Here is a 19,395-nt window from a genome sequence, read left to right on the forward strand (position 1 = left end):
TTCACTTTGTTATACAACAGGAACTAACACAACATTGTAAAGCAGTTATACTCCAATAAAGATATAAAAAAAAAAGGTATCAAGACACTAATAGAATTCTATAAATGTCTTCTAAGACCAATATGCTCAATTAAAATCATGCTTGTAGAATGATATCAGCGTTTGTCAGTCTATGTGAAAAGACATTTTCAAAGGTGAAATAAGTAAAAGCTTATTACAGAATCAGCATAAACAGATGAACATTCGTAACCAATTTTGGTGAAAGGGAACCCCAACTTTGCAAATGTTATTCCTGCCACCCTAAATCCATTCTTATTAGTAGACCTGTGTTACCAAAAATTGTAGCCAATTATTATATTTTCACCAATAAAAATTTTGTGGAAATTTGTTTTTTCTCTTGTTTAAGTACGTACGTAATATCCTCAGTTTGGCCTTTTAACCCTCAAAGTCTGAAATACTTACTATATGGTCCTTTACAGAAAAAGGTTTGCTGACCCTGCTGTAGAGTTTAGCTTGCTGTTGGCAAGAGGAGCAGGTCAGTGGCAGCAGGGGAGGTAGAGTCAGAGTGAGGCCATGCTAAGCACGATTCTAGAAGCAGGGGGGAACTAGATAGATACGGATTAAAACGTCAGCTACGTCCTCCCCATTGTCTCTAAATTTACGTGGTTTTGGGACTTCCCTGGTGGTCCAGTGGTTAAGACTTCGCCTTCCAACACAGGGGTTGTGGGTTCAATCCCTGGCCAGGGAGCTAAGATCCCACATGCCTTGCAGCCAAAAAACCGAAACAGAAGCAATACTGTAACAAATTCAATAAAGACTTTTAAATTGGTCCATGTCAAAAAAAAAATCTTGGAAAAAAATAAAAAGGAAAAATAGGACTTCCCTGGTGGCGCAGTGGTTAAGAATCCGCCTGCCAGTGCGGGGGACACAGGTTCGATCCCTGGTCTGGGAAGATCCCACATGCTGAGGAGCAACTAAGCCCGTGCGCCACAACTACTGAGCCTGTGCTCTAGAGCCCGTGAGCCACAACTACTGGGCCTATGCACCACAACTACTGAAGCCCGTGCACCTAGAGCCCGTGCCCTGCGATGAAGAGTAGCCCCGGCTCGCTGCAACTAGAGAAAGCCCGCACGCAGCAACAAAGACCCAATGCAGCCAAAAATAAATTAAAATAATTAATTTTAAAAAATAAAAATAAATTTATGTAGTTTTTCTAAGTCATCTCTAATACTTTTCTGTTTGTTCAGTTTATTCAAATTCTTCTCACCCTCCTACCCAGAGGAGAGTGAAACACCCAAACAGATAAGCCATTGAGACAATTTAGAATAGGATTTAAAGTTTAGCTGGAGGGAATTCCCTGTGGTTAGGACTCTGTGCTTTCACTGCCAAGGGCGCCGGTTCGATCCCTGGTCCTCAGAGGACTAAGATCCCCGCAAGCTGAGCGGTACAGCAAGCTGAGCGGTACAGCCCAAAAAATAAAGTTTAGCTGGAAATTGAGCTGGTAGCAGTTAGCACTTGATTTAACACCTTAAGAGTGATGTAGGGACTTCTCTGGTGGTCCAGTGGTTGAGACTTCACCTTCCAATTCAGGGGGTGCGGGTTCGATCTCTGGTCAATCCCTGGTTAGGGAGCTAAGATCCCACGTGCCTCTTGCAGCCAAAAAACTAAAACATAGAACAGAAGCAACATTGTAACAAATTCAATAAAGACTTTAAATACGGTCCACATCACAAAAATCTTAAAGAGTGATGTAATTTACTGAATATATTGTTAATCCCTTATGTTATCACTGTTGGTTTAATGGGGCAAGTGATTGAATTTTGATTTCAAGTAGCCTGATTTTTGCTGTTTTAGAATTTTGGAAAGTAAAGATAATCCAGTAAATATTGAAAGTATCATTTGATTTTTTTAAAAAAATGTTTGCATGTATTTGATTTTAAAAGTTTTTAGGGAAAGGTATTAGTTTTATAAAGCAGTTCAGTAATATGATACCTTATGACTATATTTGTAAAACTACTGGGAGAAAATTTACCAAAAGTCTAGCATTATTCGTGGTGGGATTAAGGGTGATTTTGCCCTTTTTTTAAAAAAAATATTTTTAAAAAAATTTATTTTTATTTGGCTGCATTGGGTCTTTATTGCTGCGCGTGGGCTTTCTCTAGTTGTGTTGAGCGGGGACTACTCTTCGTCCCGGTGCGCGGGCTTCTCATTGTGGTGGCTTCTCTTGTTGAGGAGCACCGGCTCTAGGCGCGTGGGCTTCAGTAGTTGTGGCTCGTGGGCTCTAGAGCACAGGCTCAGTAGTTGTGGCTCACGGGCTTAGTTGCTCCGCAGCATGTGGGATCTTCCCGGACCAAGGCTTGAAACCCGTGTCCCCTGCATTGACAGGCGGATTCTTAACCACTGCGCCACCAGGGAAGTCCCCCCTTTTCTACATTTAAAAGTTTTTTGTAAGTGGGCCTGTTACTTGCACAATGATCCTTTACATTTACAAATAGACCATTAATAGGATAATTAATATGATGTCCTAATAAGGAGTGAAAGATAGCTTTGATTGAAAGTCAGCCCCTGTTGGGACAAACATGCGGGCGCTGCTCCCTAGTCAAGGTGAGGCTCTGAGCAGACTCAGTGTTCCTCCAACCTTCGTTGATCCTTCTGCTGGGAAGGACGAAGGTGTGGCTTTTTCCATCAGCTCTTACTGATTCAGGGCCTGAGTGGTTTCTTGACTCACCCTGGCCACAGTAGGTCACTGAGGCCTTGCAATTTGAAGCTAGTCCACGTTTATTGTCTTTTATCCTTGAGTGCGGGTATTCCTGGGAGATGGAAATGTGAAGAATTGAGCTCTGTGGCCCTGTGCGCCCCCCAGATCTTGGAGTGGGGCAGGGGTGGTTGGTGAGTCTTCTCTCCTAACCAGGGATTCCAGGACTTCTTGGTTTTCCTGAGAGCTGGTTGAATTGAAACGAGTAAGTCTCAGCCTATTTTCTTAGATCTTATGCTTTCAAACCTTTAAAATGGAAAGATCGGTTGGAGCTTAATGGAGACAGTTGTTCATTTCCACTGAAAATTTGTTTCATTTCAATCCATGAAAGTAGAAAAGAGTGATTTCTAAGTGCGTTTCTCCTTGCTGTCTGGACAGTGCATTGCTGGTTAGCACAAGGTTGGAGGGGTACAGGGAGAGTGGGAAGTTCTGACTGAACATTTTGGTTCCCAGGTGGAGGATGGCACAGTTCTGTTAATGGTTTAAGCAGAAGGTTAGACATTTCTCTCATTGATTATTGTCGGTTGAAAGTGGGTATTCTGCCTGCCTAGATTCAGTCATTTGGCCCCTTCTCTCATGAGAGGCTTTTCTGCAGGACAGTCCGCCCTATCTGCAGAGCTACAGATTTCCTGCACTGTAGTGCTTTTCACAAGGGAATAGGATTAAGCTTCCAGCTCTCAATGTCTGCCTGTGGGCGGCATCATAAAATTGTTGATATTGCTTTGTAGACTTTGCCTCTTGTGCGACTTCTTGTTACATTCATTCAGCAAACCTTGTCACTGTACTGGGTTACTACATGCTTGCTATCAAGGACTTTATAATCTAGTAATAGAGGAAAATGTACACATTATTAATATGCAGTGCAGGATAAGGACTATACGAAATGTCTAGAGAAAGTGCTGTAGAAGCTTAGAGATGATAACTTAGCTGGGGACAAGGGCAGGAGGGGGAGGATAGGTAGAGGTCAAGGAAAACTTCATGGAAGTGATGGCATCAGAAGATTAATTACCATTGAATTCAGCCTTGAAAGATTTCTACAGGTGAGGAAGGGGACATGAGCAAAGGCAGGGAAGTTAAAGATCTCTTTGCAAGACACCAGGGACTCCAGTGTTACTGGATTCAAGAGAAATGAGGCTGGAAGAGTACATTGGACCAGACGTGTAGGGCTTGAAATGCCAGGCCGAATAGTTGGTCTTTATCAGTGGCTACTGATGGAAGCTAAAGGCTTTTAAGAAAGTGAAAATTAAATTTAGGTTCTGGGAAGAATGACGAGTACTGTGCAACATAAACTAGACAGGGGAGAGACCGGATACAAGGAGACCGGTTTATTAAAAGGTACCAAGTGCCTGACCCGTGGCGGTGGGCATGGAGATGAAGAGGCTTAGAATGAGGTAATTTGTTGCCTCCATGTCTTTCCTCTGTGACACCTCTGCCAGCTGGAGCCCTTTGGAGCCGTAGCATCTGTAGGTAACACTGTGGACATGGCTGCCCCAGGGAAGCAGGCTCACCAGGAACTCTCTTTCTCCGAGAGGACAGACTGTGCCCACAGTCACTTCTCTGGACTGCCTCCCTGGGTTTTTACTGAGGCACTGATACTAAGCAGGCAGACGCCACTCTTAGGGTTGCTAGATTTAGCAAACAAGAATACAGGATGCCAGGGACTTCCCTGGTGGTCCAATGGTTAAGACTCTGCGCTCCCATTGCAGGGGGCCTGGGTTCAATTCCTGGTCAGGGAACTAGATCCCACACGCATGCCTCAACTAAAGATCCTGCATGTGGCAATGAAGATCCCGTGTGCCGCAACTAAGACCCAGCGCAGCCAAATAAATAAAAGAAGAAAAGAAACCCAAGCTATGCTTAAAAAAAAAATGAAAACAGGATGCCAGTTAGATTGAAATTTCAGATAATGGATAATTTTTTAGTATAAGCATGTCCCACAAAATATTTGATTTATCTGAAATTCCAGTTTAACTGGGTGTCCTGTATTTAATCTGTCAGTCCTAACTATCAATACTTCTCATTCTTCCCTGGCCCTGGGATTAGCTTCCTCTGCTCCCATTTCCCACCTGTTACCTCCTGAATTAGTCTCCTGTGGGTCAGGAGTCAGGTAGAGTATGTGCTGCGCAGGAGAGATCAGTCTAGCAGTTGGGGGGTTGGTGTCCCAACTCAGTGCCAGGGTTTGATACTGCCCCATACTGTACCTGTGTACAGTATGCAGGGAAGATTTCTGTCTATAACCAGACAGAGAGGGAGACAGGAAGAAAGACCTTACGTTCCAATGTCAAAGGGGCTGTGAGAGGCTCTACAGAGCCTTCCAGGTTTCAACCCAGTGTCTCAGAATGTATCTGCAGCCTGGAGATGATATCCCTGAAATTTGGCTCCTCCCACACCTCACCTCATCCTCATTTCCCTTTTCCAGTTCTTCTCCTACCCCACTCACATTCCACAAAGGCGCTTGGAGCTCTTTGACTTATGCATACTGTTTCTAAGCTCATACAGTTCCCTTTGCCTAAAACACCCTTCCCACATTCTTCACCCACAAGTACCTCTCCTTCCCTTCCCCCTTCCTCTGTGCCAGCCTGGGTCAAGGATCCTTCCTCTGGTTTCCCAAAGAGCCCTCTGCAAACCTTCCTCATAACCTTTTCCACAGTTGATTGATTCCACCTGTTACTGGTGTGTCTCCCATGAAAATATGGGCTTCCTAAGGATAAGGACCTGCTACGTCAGTGTCCTCAGTGCTCACCACCATGCCTGCACCTAGTAGGTGCTCAGTAAATAGGTGCTGAATGAATAGGAGGCTGTTTGGAAGCTTCGCTGCCCCTTAAACACCCTATCTGTGTTCTTTAGGGAGCACCCAGCTCCAGCTTCCCCCTGCCCAGTACACATGCCTGGACACTTCTCCACACTTCAGGGCTGGGAGGATTTGGGTTTTTTTGGCCACACCATATGGCTTGTGGGATCTTAGTTTCCCCGATCAGGGATTGAACCCGGGCCCTTGGCAACGAAAGCACGGAGTCCTAACCACTGGGCCGCCAGGCAATTCCCCTTGGCTGGGAGGATTTTACAGCACTCTTGTTAGCATTAAAGGAAACCTGTCTGGAAAGTCTCAGCCCTGGACCTACCTGTCCCCACACCTCCATATGCCCAGACTGATAAGGCCCTGCATATCCTGGCATGAGCCAAAGACCTGGGCTGGACCCTCTCGCCCGTTTCCCAGGCATTCCAGCTCCAGGTGGCTGCTCCCTCCACACTGCCTTCTGCACACAACCTTCTGTGCCTTCTAGAACCATCCTCCTCACTGGCATCAAATGCCTTCTATCCAGCCATTTGTTGCCTTCATTGCTAGGGCTTGAAGCAATGAATAAAGAGAACTGGGCTGCCTGCTTGTGCCCACTGTGTGTCTGTGTGTGAGTGTCGGGGGCGGGCAGTGGCGGTAAATCTAAGAAACCTTCCACCTGGACACAAAGTGAATGAAAACACAGATGGATGGTATGGTTCTGTAAGGGGGTAAGTGGGTCAGGCCCTCCACTGGGTGGTGTGGGGGGAGGAGCTTCGGGTTGTCTTGGTTTTTAGATGCAGAGTAAAGGAGAGAGATGCAGGTAGGGAGGAGACTGGGAGGACAGTCAGAGCCCCCCAACCCCAGGTTAGTCAGGATGGAAATAGAATACCTCAGCTGCTTCAGGTACTCATTTGCAAGACTGTTGTGGGAGGCAAGGCTAAGAGGGAGTCTCTTCACATGCTTCCAACATGAGCTTCACAAACATACTTGGGTAATGCTAGGAAATGTCTCTGGAAGGTCAGCGGACAGGACAGTGATGACCCGTGTCAGTGGTCCAGAAGGACACCTTGTGACCTGGGCTCTCAGCTCTAAAGCAGCAGCTGTCCTGGCCCTCGGCCTGGTGCCCCAGCCCTGCTCCTGAGACAAGTGAGGCCTCCAGGAATTGGCAGGCAGATCTGGGCAGCAGAGACCCTTGCAGGAAGTTTAGGAGAGGCTCCTCGAGCTCTGGTTTGCAGCCTTTTCCCTGTGATCAGTGGTTTGGCCTGGGAAACCTTGGGGAGCGCTCAGAGAACAAGCCACTGATTAAGCCCTCCTCTGGTCACCACGGCAGGCAGCTGACCACTGAGGGCCCTTGTGGTCTATGGTTCCTGCCCTTCAGGCTGGCTGGGGACCTGCGTGTTAGGAAGGATCCTGATGCTGAGGGCCTGCCTTAGCTCTGGGTCTTTTCCGGTGTCTCAGTTGAACTAGCCCCCCAGAGTAGGGCCCTTGGGGGACTTGGTGGCCAACTTCTTGCTGGGAAACAAGGGACTTAACTCTCCGCTCCTGGCCCACCCTACTCGGGGGCTCTCCCTGCAGGTACCTGAAGGAATTCCGCACTGAGCAGTGCCCGCTCTTTGTGCAGCACAAATGTACTCAGCATCGGCCCTACACCTGCTTCCACTGGCATTTCGTGAACCAGCGACGCCGCCGGTCCATCCGCCGTCGGGACGGCACCTTCAACTACAGCCCCGACGTCTACTGCACCAAGTACGACGAGGCCACAGGCCTCTGCCCGGAGGGCGACGAGTGAGTGCTACCCAGCCTGCCCTCAGAGGAGCCCCCTGTCTCCTGGATCAGATGCCCTCAGAATAGTCCAGGCAGAGTCCAAGAAGCCAGCCAGAGCCTGCCTTTGGGGACCTGCTGCAGCCTGGCCCACCTTCCTATGGTTTGAACCTGGGTTCAGACCCCGCCATCCTCTGGGGGAGACCCCTTCTCCTTCCCCTACTTTTGGGAAGCCCTACACTGGCCTTTCTTCTGCTAAGCCTAAGGGCCACATCTGAACCAAAGTGGCTTCCTGGGCCTTCTTTCCTGGTCCCGTGCAGGTCACAAGGACCCTCTCCCCAGCCCATACTACCCACTCCATCCCATGCAGTTCCCACCAAGGCTGGCTGTTTAGAGACATAGAGCCTCTCTAGTTCCCCTTTTTGCTGACCCTAAATATTTTGCCACAAAGCTCTGTGAAGAGACAGGGCATAACAAATGACAAACATGAGGTGGCAAACCTGGGAACGTCACTGAGAGGGAGCACTTCCTGACCCTGCCGAACAAGGGTTTCAGCCGTGCAGCGGTAGTGATGGAGGCACTGCGGGGGTTCTGTGGGTGCGCCTCCCTGAACCATCCCACACCAGCTCTTCCGTTTCCCCCAGGGGTCAAAGGCTTGCTCACCCCTCCCCCCAGCTTAATGAAGCACCCAGGGCCCGAGGGCGTTTGCTTCTCTGAAGACCCCTGACCTAGGCTGTGTTTGTTCTCCCAAGAGTGCCCCCCTCTGGAGCTTCTCTTCAGGACAGCCCAGGGCCCTGGCTGAGCAGTCTTTGAGAAGCTGAAGTAGGAATGCCAGGCCTTTCAGGCCCCACTTTGGGCTACAGCACCCACCTGCAGTGGGAGGGTGGCTCTGTTACCTCAGCAGGACTCGTCACTTGCTTGCCTCCTTGGCCCACCATCAGTACACCCGCCGGGTCATGAGAAAGCCTTCAACAGGCAGGGAAGGGCACGGCTGGTAGCCCAGGCTGCAGGGGGCGAAGGTGAGTGACCCCATCCCCGCTGTTGTGTTTCAGGTGCCCATTCCTGCACAGGACCACAGGGGACACTGAGCGCAGGTACCACCTGCGCTACTATAAGACTGGAATCTGCATCCACGAGACAGACTCAAAAGGCAACTGCACCAAAAACGGCCTGCACTGCGCTTTTGCTCATGGGCCCCATGACCTCCGCTCCCCTGTCTACGACATCAGGTGGGCTGATGGCTGAGGGCCGGGGTGGGGGCCTGGCTGCGGACACGGTGAGTACCGCCGACGGAGTGCAGGGCTGGCACTCTGGTTCCTTCCTCCTCATGCCCCCTCCCCGCTCTCTCTGTCCTCTCCTCTCTTCCCAGGGAGCTCCAGGCAATGGAGGCCTTGCAGAACGGCCAGACCACAGTAGAGGGCAGCATAGAGGGCCAGTCGGCTGGGGCCGCAAGCCACGCCATGATAGAAAAAATCCTCAGTGAGGAGCCACGGTGGCAAGGTAAAGGTGGCCACGCAAATGGCCATGCCCCCTCCCACCAGCTGTCTGTCCTCCCCCCTCTCCTCCCCATGGCTGCTCTGAGGACATGGCTCACCACCACCTACTGCCTTCTCCAGTCCAAGCCACCACTTCTGCTGGGAGGCACTTGCCCCCCCATCCCACCTCACATCCCACCAACTGCAGCCCCGGCATCCGGGGGCACTTCTGGGGGAGTCTCCCCAGACACACGTTGCCCTGCTCCCATCACCCCAGGTGCTCCCTAAATTCCGTCAGGGGGCTTTCACACATACGCGGTCGTACACGTATATGAGTACACATAGGTGTATTCTCAACCCTCCTGCGGACGCCCTTTTAACTCTGTGAGCTCTGAGTATCTCCAGTGAGGGACGGCGGCATCCTCCTTACCTCTCTCCCGGGTCTCAGTCTTGGCATTGGCCCACAAGGAGGTGGCCCTGCTTATACCTCTCAAAAAAGCCTCGGCTCCTAGACTCCTTCCTAGTGGCTTCTCCTTCCCTTCCCCGCGCCCCGCCCCTGCCTCACCCACCTGACCCCTGCCTCTGGCCCCCTGTGCAGAGACCGCTTATGTGCTGGGGAACTATAAGACGGAGCCGTGCAAGAAGCCCCCACGGCTGTGCCGCCAGGGTTATGCCTGTCCCTACTACCACAACAGCAAGGACCGGCGGCGGAGTCCCCGGAAACACAAATACAGGTCCTTTGGCCCAAGCAGGCCAGCCGTGGGAGGGAGGGTGGCAGGGAAGGGATCACGGCAGGGGCTGCTTGCACTGTGCTCTCAGGGAGGCCAGCCCTGGGGATCACAGAATCACAGGACCCAGGTATGAGGGGAGAGAATGGTCAAGATAGCTGAACGATAGGGGGCCTTCCTGGATCCTCCTTTGGCATGAAATGAGGATCTTGGGTTAGAAGCTCCTCTAGTTCTGATCCTGAGGGGCGTCTGCCAGGGCCCAGCTGCGGTGTGGTTGTAGCCTGGCTCTCCTTGGGCTGCACAGTGCTCGGGGGGAGGACTTGGCTGAAGGGAGCAAAACAGTGTCCTTCTTGGTGATGCAGCCAGGTTGGGCCAGAGAAGCAAAGCCTGGCTTCTGGCCCCAATAAGGCCCTCACTCTGCAGCTGATGTTTCCTACTTCTGAGCCTGGCTTTGCAAAGCCGGGAGACCAGAGAGGGGCCCTGAACAGCAGCGATCTCATTGGCATCCCCCAGATCCTCTCTGTGTCCATCTGACCCCACCCTCTTATTTAACCAGGTCATCTCCATGTCCGAACGTAAAACACGGGGACGAATGGGGTGACCCTGGCAAGTGTGAGAACGGAGACTCCTGCCAATACTGCCACACCCGCACAGAGCAGCAGTTCCACCCGGAGGTGGGCCTTGGAGCTGGGGCCCGAGCTGCGGCCCTTCGAGGGTTGGGGGTGGCTTAACATACCCTCTTTGGAAAGCAAGGAGAAAGGAAAGGAGGGTCCGGGCCGATGCTGGCAGAATCCATCCTGACACCATCCTGGGAGAGGGATTTGTAGCCACAGGCTCCCCCCTGGGCAGTACCTAAAGGAGCCCCACACCCTAATTTGGCAGCTTTCCTTGTCTGAGCCCACACTCACCAAGCAGCCCTTGGCTCCCGGTTTTGTTTCCCCGAGCCCCCCTGATAGGGAGAGCACGCACTGGGCATGGTGACTTGGCCGTTCTGGGCTTTGCACCACTTGTGGTACTTAACGTGGCATCAGGATTTAAAAAATAAGAAATCCCCTTACCGTTGTCCTGTACCATATGAGGGCCTAGGGTACCAGCAACTTCCCTGATGCAGCCTCTGGCCCCACGGTGTGGCCTGGGCTCTGTCAGAGTGCCACGATCTCACGTATGGTATGTAGAGGCGTGTGCTGTCGCTTCCCTTGGTTCCGTGGAGGTCAGGACACCCTGCGATGGGCACGTGGACAGAAACTGCGTGACATGGGTTACGGACCGCAGGGTGGAAGGTTAGGCCCAGCGTAGATCCAACCCAGAGTGCTCCAGGGTGGGCGGGTGTTGCCTGTGAACTTGGCTCCCTTAATGCCCAGAGGCACATTGGAAGGTCACAGCCCTGGCCAAGATCATGAGTGAGAGTAGCATGGAGGAGATCCCTTTGTGAGAGCTGGGTCAGGGCTGGTTGGGCCTGTGACCGCAGGAGGGGGTGGTCCCTGGCGTGCGGGCGGCAGTGTCTGCTCACTCTGGCTTGAGTAAGCAGTCGGCAGGGAGAGACTTGGGGAAGCGGCATCGGGTGGGGAGGAGAAAGGAGAGATTTCTAAGCTAACCCAGCCATGCTGAAGGCACCCCTGGCTGCCTTTCTCTCTCTGCCCAAGCCTGACCCGCCTCTGTTCTGCTCTGCCCTCCAGATCTATAAATCTACCAAGTGCAACGACATGCAGCAGTCGGGCAGCTGTCCCCGAGGACCCTTCTGCGCCTTCGCCCACGTAGACCGTATGCTGTTCCCATTGCCCTGGGGCAGTGCCCTCTTCCCCCTCCCCTCCCCCCCGTCCCCCCTCCCCCTAAGTTCAGTGTCAGCCAGCAGTGGGCCCCTGTCCCCACTGGAAGTTCCATCCCCCTCTCTGGAACTGGTCTCAAAACCCTGGAGCTTCCAAGGTCGTGCGACCGCAGGGACTGTGCCCCTGGTTGCGCACTCACAGCCCCAGGCAGGGTAAGGCACCCTCCCCGAGCCAACTAGGCAGACCCCAGCAGCCACCCCGTGCCACAGCCATGGCAGACATCGCTAGCTGAACCCGGCACTCTGCCCTGCTGAGAGCAGGGCTGTCCAATCAAAATTTAATGCACCCCCCTTAGGTCATTTTAGACTTTTTAGTAACCACATCTAAAAAGAAGAAAAAGAAATAGGTCAATTTTTAATAATATATTTTTATTTAACCCAACATAAAATAATATCATTTAAAATACAATCAATATAAAATCAAGATATTTTCCCTTTTTTTTTTTCAAACCAAGTCTTTGAAAGCTGGTGTGTACTTGAATAGCTGCAGCACATTCCAACCCAGACCGGCCACGTTCCGGGTGCTCAGCAGCTGCACGTGGTCCTGGGCTGCGGTACCGCTCGGTGCAGGTCCAGACCACCAGCGCCAGTCTCAGAGACGGGCTTGAGTTACAACCTGTGTCTACCCCAGGCCACTGCTCTGTTTGTCCTTAACCTTCTTCTAGCCTTAGGCCTTATCTCTGGGATTAGAGTGAAAAATAAAGGCCCAGGGAGGGGGAAGCACACACGTGGCTCAGAGGTGGGCCCAGCCGAGGCAGCACAGAGAAGCAGTGAATGGCCCAAGCTTTGGAGTCGTGTGGATTGGGGTTCAAATCCCAGCTCTTCAGAAGTTTCCTAGCTCAGCCCCCTTGGGAGATATACCTTACCTCTCTGAGCCTCAGTTTCCTTATCTGTAAAATGGAGACCAATGGTATTACTTCTATCTTCCAGTCATTGTGAAGATTTACGATTAATACAAATTGCCTGGCACATAGTAAGTGCACAGCACGTGATATTAATAGAAACAGAAGCCTTCCCTTTGTACACAGGGGGATGCATGCTCTCCTTTAAGAGAGACCCAGATGCATTTTTGGAGGGACAGAGCTGGCTCAGGAGCCTGCTGACACCCTGCCCCTGTCTCTTGCAGAGCCACCCCTCAGTGACGACCTGCAACCTTCCTCAGCTGTGTCCAGCCCCACCCAGCCAGGTCCCGTCTTGTACATGCCATCTGCTGCCGGAGACTCGGTGCCCGTGAGCCCTTCCAGCCCGCATGCCCCTGACCTCAGTGCAGTACGTGCGTGTCCAGGGGATGGGGTGGGCACCTTGCCTGCCCAGAGCCAACACCTGCCTCTCGTGCCCTGTGCTTGGGGAGGAGGCCTCCGCCCAAGGGTTCTGCCCTTTCTGCCCCAGGGTTCTTCTCTCTGTCAAAAGCTGATAGTGGCTGGAGTGGTGTCCCCAGAGCCCTGCGATCAGCCTGGGTAGAGCTGATCACAGGTAGTACAAGGGACAAAGCCTGTCCGCCCCCCAACACACAGCTTCCGCATGAGGTTCTGGGTCCTGGGTGGTGGTTGCTGCCCCCTGGCCAATTAAAAAGGAACTGAGCCTCTTGATGAAGGATCTCCCTCCCACGCGGGGACGGAGAATGGGCCATGCCCCAGCCTGCATTTTGCCCACCAGCCTCCTCTCTTCCTTCTCTGCAGCTCCTCTGTAGAAACAGCAGCCTTGGCAGCCCATCTAACCTCTGCGGCTCCCCACCGGGCTCCACCCGGAAGCCCCCGAGTCTGGAAGGCATTGTCTTTCCTGGGGAGCCTGGCCTCGCCCCTGGCAGTTACAAGAAGGCTCCTGGCTTCGAGAGGGAAGACCAGGTGGGGGCTGAGTACCTGAAAACTTTGAAGTGCCAGGTAAGGGATGAGGGGGCAGCCCAGTGAGGTTAGCATGGGCTAGCCTTCTGCATGCGGCAGGAGAAGCCCTGGAGGGTTGTCCTGGCCCAGCTATGGGGAACGTGACTGGGAGCTAGGAAGCCCCTGTTCCCAGCCTCTTCGAGACTGAGCAGAGTGGGTGAGGCCGTCCCATTTTACAGATGAAGACAGGCAGGTTAGAGGCTGCGCACCTCACCCAGTGTCAGAGCCAGTTAATAGAGGGGAAGGGGTTACTACCTCAGTCTTCTGACCCCACGTCTGGACTTTTCCCTGCCCTGTGCTGCCTTGATGGGACAGCAGGGCCTTGGGGAGCAGGACAAGAGGGGTCTGGAGCTGGCTTATCTGTGACTTGGAGTCACAGGGAGGAGAGGAGCAGCTCCCCGGGTTCCCAGGCTAGGGAGGGAGGGTGCATGTGTGTGGAGGGGGACTGTACAACAGGTGTCTGACGCCTCCTTGCCCCCTCAGTGAGCCAGGGCAAGCTGCTGCTTAGGAGGGCTCATGGCTCAGGGTCCCTCCCGAGCACCACACTCATCTCCTGCTCCCTGATTTTCCTCTCAGGCCAAGTTAAAACCCCACTCACTAGAGCCCAGGAGTCAAGAGCAGCCTCTGCTTCAACCCAAACAGGTATAGAGCCCTCAGCCCCCTTTCTCCCCTTCGGGCACCTGCTGTGGACAGGACAGGCCCAGAACCCCAGGAGGCTTCTTCGGGGAGCACGGGGCACCGCTTTCTCTACAAACTGAGGGCAGGATTAAGGTGGGGCCTCAGCCCCAAATTCAGAGAGGGTGGGAGTCAGGCCCTTGAGCCCCTCACCTCCAGACTCACTCATTAACCAGTCAAAAAAAATATTTATTAAACATCTGTCCTTGCACTGAACTTGCTTCTCTGTTCCCCTACTGCAGAACTTTAGGGGTGAGTAGGCCCTGCAGCCTCCAAGCCACCCCTGTCCAACTCCAGCCTCCCAACAAGGTGTTGAGGGCAACCAGGCGAGAGCTGGGATGCACCCTTCCCTCCTGCCCCAGCCAGCCCCCGCCTCCAGCCCCCGCCCGTGGGCAGCCGTCCCACTATGGGGATGCACCCTTCCCTCCTGCCCCAGCCAGCCCCCGCCTCCAGCCCCCGCCCGTGGGCAGCCCTCCCACTGTGTCTCTCCTTCACTCTCTCGTTGCAGGACGTGCTGGGCATCCTCCCTGTGGGCAGCCCTCTGACCTCAAGCATCTCTTCTAGTATCACCTCCAGCCTAGCAGCTACTCCCCCTAGCCCCGCCGGCACCAGCAGTGTTCCTGGCATGAATGCAAATGCTCTACCATTCTACCCCACCAGCGACACGGTAGAGTCGGTCATAGGTAATTGGGCCATTTCTGTTGCTAAGTCTATCATTTAAAATAGGAGCAGGTCTGGAGTCAGAGATACTAGGTCTCTGGAGTGAGACTCAAACCAGCATACTGGTCACTTTAGACATCTGTCTTGGGAGAGTCGGAGGGTGGGCATTCTGAGCCCTTTGACCTAAATGGAACATGAGCCCAAGGTGTAGGGCCAAGACTAGCCTTTATAGCAAATTAGCCCTCCAATTTGCTCTTTTGTGCAGATTAGAAAGAGGTGGCTCTTCCCATGGGTACGTGCGGTCTCATTCCACGACGTATGTCACGCAACCCGACTAGGTATCCTTGTGAGCAACCTGCACAGCTGGTCATGAGAAGCCACTGCCCTTCTCTTTCAGCAGTCATTTATGGGTGCCACTTTGTGCTAGGTCCTATTGCAGGCACTGGGGTGACAGAGGTGAAGACATGCTGTTCTGCCCTCCCAGTCCAGTTCCTCAGAGCGCAGTGGACATTTGTTGGGCAACTACTGTGCACTAGCCACTGAGGGTCCAGAGACCTGCCTGCCCTCAGTGAGCTCAGGGGTGCGACATACAAGCTGCAACATCAGGGGACAAGACCTCTGTCAGCTGGATTAGAACTCATTTCCCCCGGGGGTATCGAAGAAGGCTTCCGAAAGGAGAGCCATTTGAGGGGGACTTGGCTAGGGGATCGGTGTTGGCAGAGGGGCAGCCCAGGCACAAGCAGAGGCTTGAGCGAGCACGGCTCCAGTGGGACTGAGCTCGAAGATGAGGCAGGGGCAGGAGTAGAGGCAGTAAAGGGCAGGTGGTCCAGGAGGTGAGGCCTGGAACCTCGGGACTGTGGCCCCTCGGGAGGTTGGGAGGCTCATACTCCGATCACTGCGTCTCTAGAGTCTGCCCTGGATGACCTGGACCTGAACGAGTTTGGGGTAGCTGCCCTGGAGAAGACTTTCGACACCAGCACGGTGCCCCACCCCGGCAGCATCACAATCGGTACTGGGCATGGGTGGGCAGGATGGCTTGGGAGGGCCCCTGGGGTCCAGCCTGGCCCAGGGGGTGGGCAGACGAGCCGTGCCCTGCTCCGTGTGGCTCCCCTGGCTTGCCCAGCCCTCACTCGGCCACGCTCCTGGGCCTCTCTTGCAGGCGGCAGCTTGCTGCAGAGCTCCGCACCCGTGAGCATCCCAGGCTCCTTGAGCAGCTCCGCTTCCTTCCACTCGGCGTCCCCCTCCCCTCCTGTCAGCCTCTCCTCGCATTTCCTGCAGCAGCCCCAGGGCCACCTGAGCCAGTCAGAAAACACGTTTTTGGGGACCTCAGCATCACATGGATCTTTGGGTAAGAGCGGGTATGGCTCTCTAAGGCCTGGGGCAGGAATCTGGGCTTTTGGAAAGTGCCTTTGGACGTTTTGTCCACGGCTAGAGGTAGTGCAGAGTGGAGGTTAGAGTAGGGGCTCTGGGCACGGAGGCGAGTCAGGCCCCGGTTCCACGATTCTCTGAGCTGTGTGAACCTGGACAAGTGACTTAGCCTCTCTGCCTTAGTTTCCTCTGTGAAATGGGTATAATATAACGGCAGCACGCACCTCGTGTGGTGGTTGTGAGGCTTAAATGAAATAACATGAGTGAAGTGCTAGGCCCCGGGCCAGTGCACAGTGAGAAGCGTGGCCTCAGAGTTGCCAGGGCCTAGGTCTGCTCTCCGTGCCAGTGTGGCGGCTCTGCCTAGTCGCCCAGAGCTCCTGGGGGCCAAGGGAGAGGTCCTAACAGGCTCAGCCCTGGCGCAGGGCGGCCTCCCTGTCCAGCAGAAGCACCACGCGGACCCAGCTGTAGCCCCAAAGGCTGTTTGCTGAACCCAGCGTTAGAACTGTGTGGACCAGGGGCTCTGGAGGGCTCGTCAGCGCAGAGGGTCTAGAAGCGCAGGTGGAGACCTGCGTGTGTGCGCGGGGCCGGTGCGAACGTCCGCTGAGGTAACAGACGTAAAGCAGCAGACGCCCAACCTGCTGCCTCTCATTCAGCAGCAGCTGCTACCCTTACTTCCCCCTCCCCCGGCAGCTGTTCAAGGAGATCAGAAACACCCTCCCTGAGGGTGCTGGGCATCCTGGTCACACCGAGCCTGAGCCTCTGAGCTGCCCTGTGACATTCTGACTGGGTTTGGGTCCTTCCCTAATCTCTCTGAAGATCAGGGCAGCAGCTCACCGTTGATGTTGATGCTGCAGCTTCAGATGCTTAGTGTTACATTTGTCTGGCTTGCCCATATTCTGGAGGCATCTTGACTGCAGCCCTACTTACTGGCCACGCATTCCTTCCTTCCGCACATAGTTACGGACACAAGGTGAGCTCAGCAGTCCCTGCTGCCATGGAGCCATGGTCTCTTGGGAGAGGCAGAGGCGCCCGGGCATTACATCACACTTAGAGACCATCACTGTCGTGTGGAGGCAACAGGCTGGGCGCCGCGATTCAGAATCATAGAGGGACCTAACCTGGGTGGGGCTCCCCGAGGAAGTGGCTCCTCTCCACGAGAGGAAATGCCGCCCGAGCGGGAGGAGAAGCACAGGTGGAGCTTGCTGCTGGCCAGGGTTGCCTCAGCAGGGATCCCACGTCCTCGCCTCCAGGACAGGGCAGAGAGCCTCGTATCTCCGCACAGGACGACGTTGGTCACGTAGGTGCACTTGTGTTGCTTGGAGGATAGACTCTCTTAAATCCATTTGGTTCTAGAACATCCTGGCTGGATTAGTGGGAAAGGGAACAAGAAAGAAGTCATTAGAATGATGTGTGTGGGCAGAACGAGGCCAGAAGTGGATGTGGGTCTCCCTCAGAAGACAGGGGCCGTCCTGGGGGCCACAGAGCAGGGGCACGTGGTGTTAGTTAAACATCTGCTGAATGAGTGGGTGAGGGGGCGGTGGACGAGCACACAGCTTAGCTGTTTGCAGAGAGTAGGCCTTTGGAGCCAGATGCCCTGGCTGTGTCCTGGCTCTACCACTTAACTGTTTTTGTGATTCCTGGCAACATGTTTTATCTCAATTTCCTCATTGTAAAACAAGGGGGATGGACCAAGGGCTCCCTGTGCTCTTCCCGCTCCAGCTCTGCCATCATCTGAGGCTCTTGACCTGTGTCTTTTTTCCTGAATCTCCTCCTGGGTCTCACATCAGGGTGCAAGAAGGCTCCCCTTTCTCTAGCCTGAAAGTGAAGTTGGGCTCACAAATTGCCACGTTCACAGACTGCTCTCCCTACAGCACTTCCCAAGTCCCCTGAATCACCTCGTGAGGCAAGTGATGGGAACCCCACTTTACAGATGGGGATGCTGAGACTCGGAAGTTAAATAGCAGCCGATGAGTAACAGGTGGCGCCTACGCTTCCCCGTGAAGTTTCCCAACCTAACATTGCCAGAGCCTTGCACAGCCAGCCCCTGGAGGCCCCCAGGCAGGGCTGGACAGGGCCGGGCCCAGGCCCAAGCCCAAAGCTCTTCAGAGCTCTGATGTTCCTCCCCTTCCTGGGGCAGGTCTGAATGGGATGAATAGCAGCATCTGGGAGCATTTTGCCTCTGGAAGCTTCTCCCCGGGCACTTCCCCTGCCTTCCTGTCAGGGCCCGGGGCTGCCGAGCTGGCCCGGCTTCGGCAAGAGCTAGATGACGCCAACGGCACCATCAAGCAGTGGGAGGAGTCCTGGAAGCAGGCAAAACAGGTACTGGGCCCCCACGCCCACCTGCCTTTCCCAGGGCCTGGTGGCATCTAGCCCAAGCCCATCTTACACAGTGGGTACAGGGGCTGGGGGAGGTCAGGGGTCCTGGGGAACAGAGCAGAAACTCCGTTTGGCTTATTCTCTCCCGCTGTGGAAAAACTTGCCTTGCCGGTCAGGACCCTGGGGTGGCTGATATCCCAGGCCTGGAATTCCCTCTGTGAGCTGCTTATTTGGTCTGGGCCCATAGCACTGCTTGCTTCTACCCAGAAGCCCTGACTCTCCAGGGCTCTGGGTCCAGGGCTCTAGGTTCTGAGATGGGCCTTACGTCCAGCCACAGCACGGCTGCCCCTAGAGGTGCTGGCCGGCTCTGCCTGGTGCTCCCCTGCTGTGCTGGGCTCGGCCCCTTTCCCTGCCCACAGAGGGTCTCCTGCAGGCCCTGAAACCTCTCCTCTCTGCCGGCAGCGTCAGCCCTCCTCCCTGCCCCGCTTCCCAGACACCTGACCCAGCTCCCCAGCAGGACCCGCAGCCACAGTGGCCCACACGGGCTCCCAGAGATGCACTCTCGGGGTGGGGGGCAAGGGCAGGGGGCCCATCATGACAAGGTGCTGCGTGTTGGGCCCATAGGCTTGTGATGCCTGGAAGAAGGAGGCAGAGGAGGCTGGGGAGCGGGCCAGCGCGGCAGGCGCTGAGTGCGAGCTGGCCCGGGAGCAGCGCGATGCACTGGAGGTGCAGGTGAAGAAACTACAGGAGGAGCTGGAGCGGCTGCACTCGGGCCCCGACCCGCAGGCCCTGCCCACCTTCCCCGACCTGGAAGCCCTCTCACTCTCCACCCTCTACTCTCTCCAGAAGCAGCTGCGGGCTCACTTGGAGCAAGTGGACAAGGTCAGCTTAGGAGGTTGGGGAGCACAGGGTGGGGAGGTAAGTGGGCTCAGCCAGTGCTTGGACTTGGATGGGTCCTTGCTGCTCCAGGGATGGCCACCCTCCTAAGAGCCTCTGTCCCCGCTGAGCTCACACAAAATGCCAGCCCGCTGGAGAGGAGCTCGGAATAGAACGTCACTCACTGGGGAGGTGGGAAACCTGGAGGTAGACGGGCACCAGGGCCCACCTCTGGCACTTTCGAGGGCAGGCGCTGAGCTGAGCTGCATTAGTACGCCTGGGCCCTAAGTTTCCTCC

The 19,395-nt window shown here is 54.4% G+C and overlaps 1 protein-coding gene across 7 annotated transcripts in view; it reads left to right on the plus strand.

The window, feature by feature from the left end:
* UNK (unk zinc finger) overlaps positions 1-19,395 on the plus strand; it is a 33,759-nt gene that overhangs the window by 12,316 nt on the left and 2,048 nt on the right. For 5 of the 7 annotated variants that reach the window (XM_036836504.1, XM_036836498.1, XM_036836503.1 and 2 more), the window contains 14 exons: positions 7,110-7,319; positions 8,348-8,524; positions 8,665-8,795; positions 9,369-9,504; positions 10,055-10,172; positions 11,175-11,259; positions 12,450-12,592; positions 13,003-13,203; positions 13,780-13,845; positions 14,387-14,561; positions 15,446-15,547; positions 15,698-15,886; positions 18,044-18,225; positions 18,847-19,104. In XM_036836504.1, the coding sequence (XP_036692399.1) occupies positions 7,110-7,319; positions 8,348-8,524; positions 8,665-8,795; positions 9,369-9,504; positions 10,055-10,172; positions 11,175-11,259; positions 12,450-12,592; positions 13,003-13,203; positions 13,780-13,845; positions 14,387-14,561; positions 15,446-15,547; positions 15,698-15,886; positions 18,044-18,225; positions 18,847-19,104 (2,173 nt within the window). The remainder of the gene's footprint in view (positions 1-7,109; positions 7,320-8,347; positions 8,525-8,664; positions 8,796-9,368; positions 9,505-10,054; positions 10,173-11,174; positions 11,260-12,449; positions 12,593-13,002; positions 13,204-13,779; positions 13,846-14,386; positions 14,562-15,445; positions 15,548-15,697; positions 15,887-18,043; positions 18,226-18,846; positions 19,105-19,395) is intronic. The other 2 variants (XM_036836497.1, XM_036836502.1) reach the window with 2 other exon arrangements.

Source organism: Balaenoptera musculus, chromosome 20 (genome assembly GCF_009873245.2).
Source record: "Balaenoptera musculus isolate JJ_BM4_2016_0621 chromosome 20, mBalMus1.pri.v3, whole genome shotgun sequence".
Taxonomy (NCBI): Eukaryota; Metazoa; Chordata; class Mammalia; order Artiodactyla; family Balaenopteridae; genus Balaenoptera; species Balaenoptera musculus.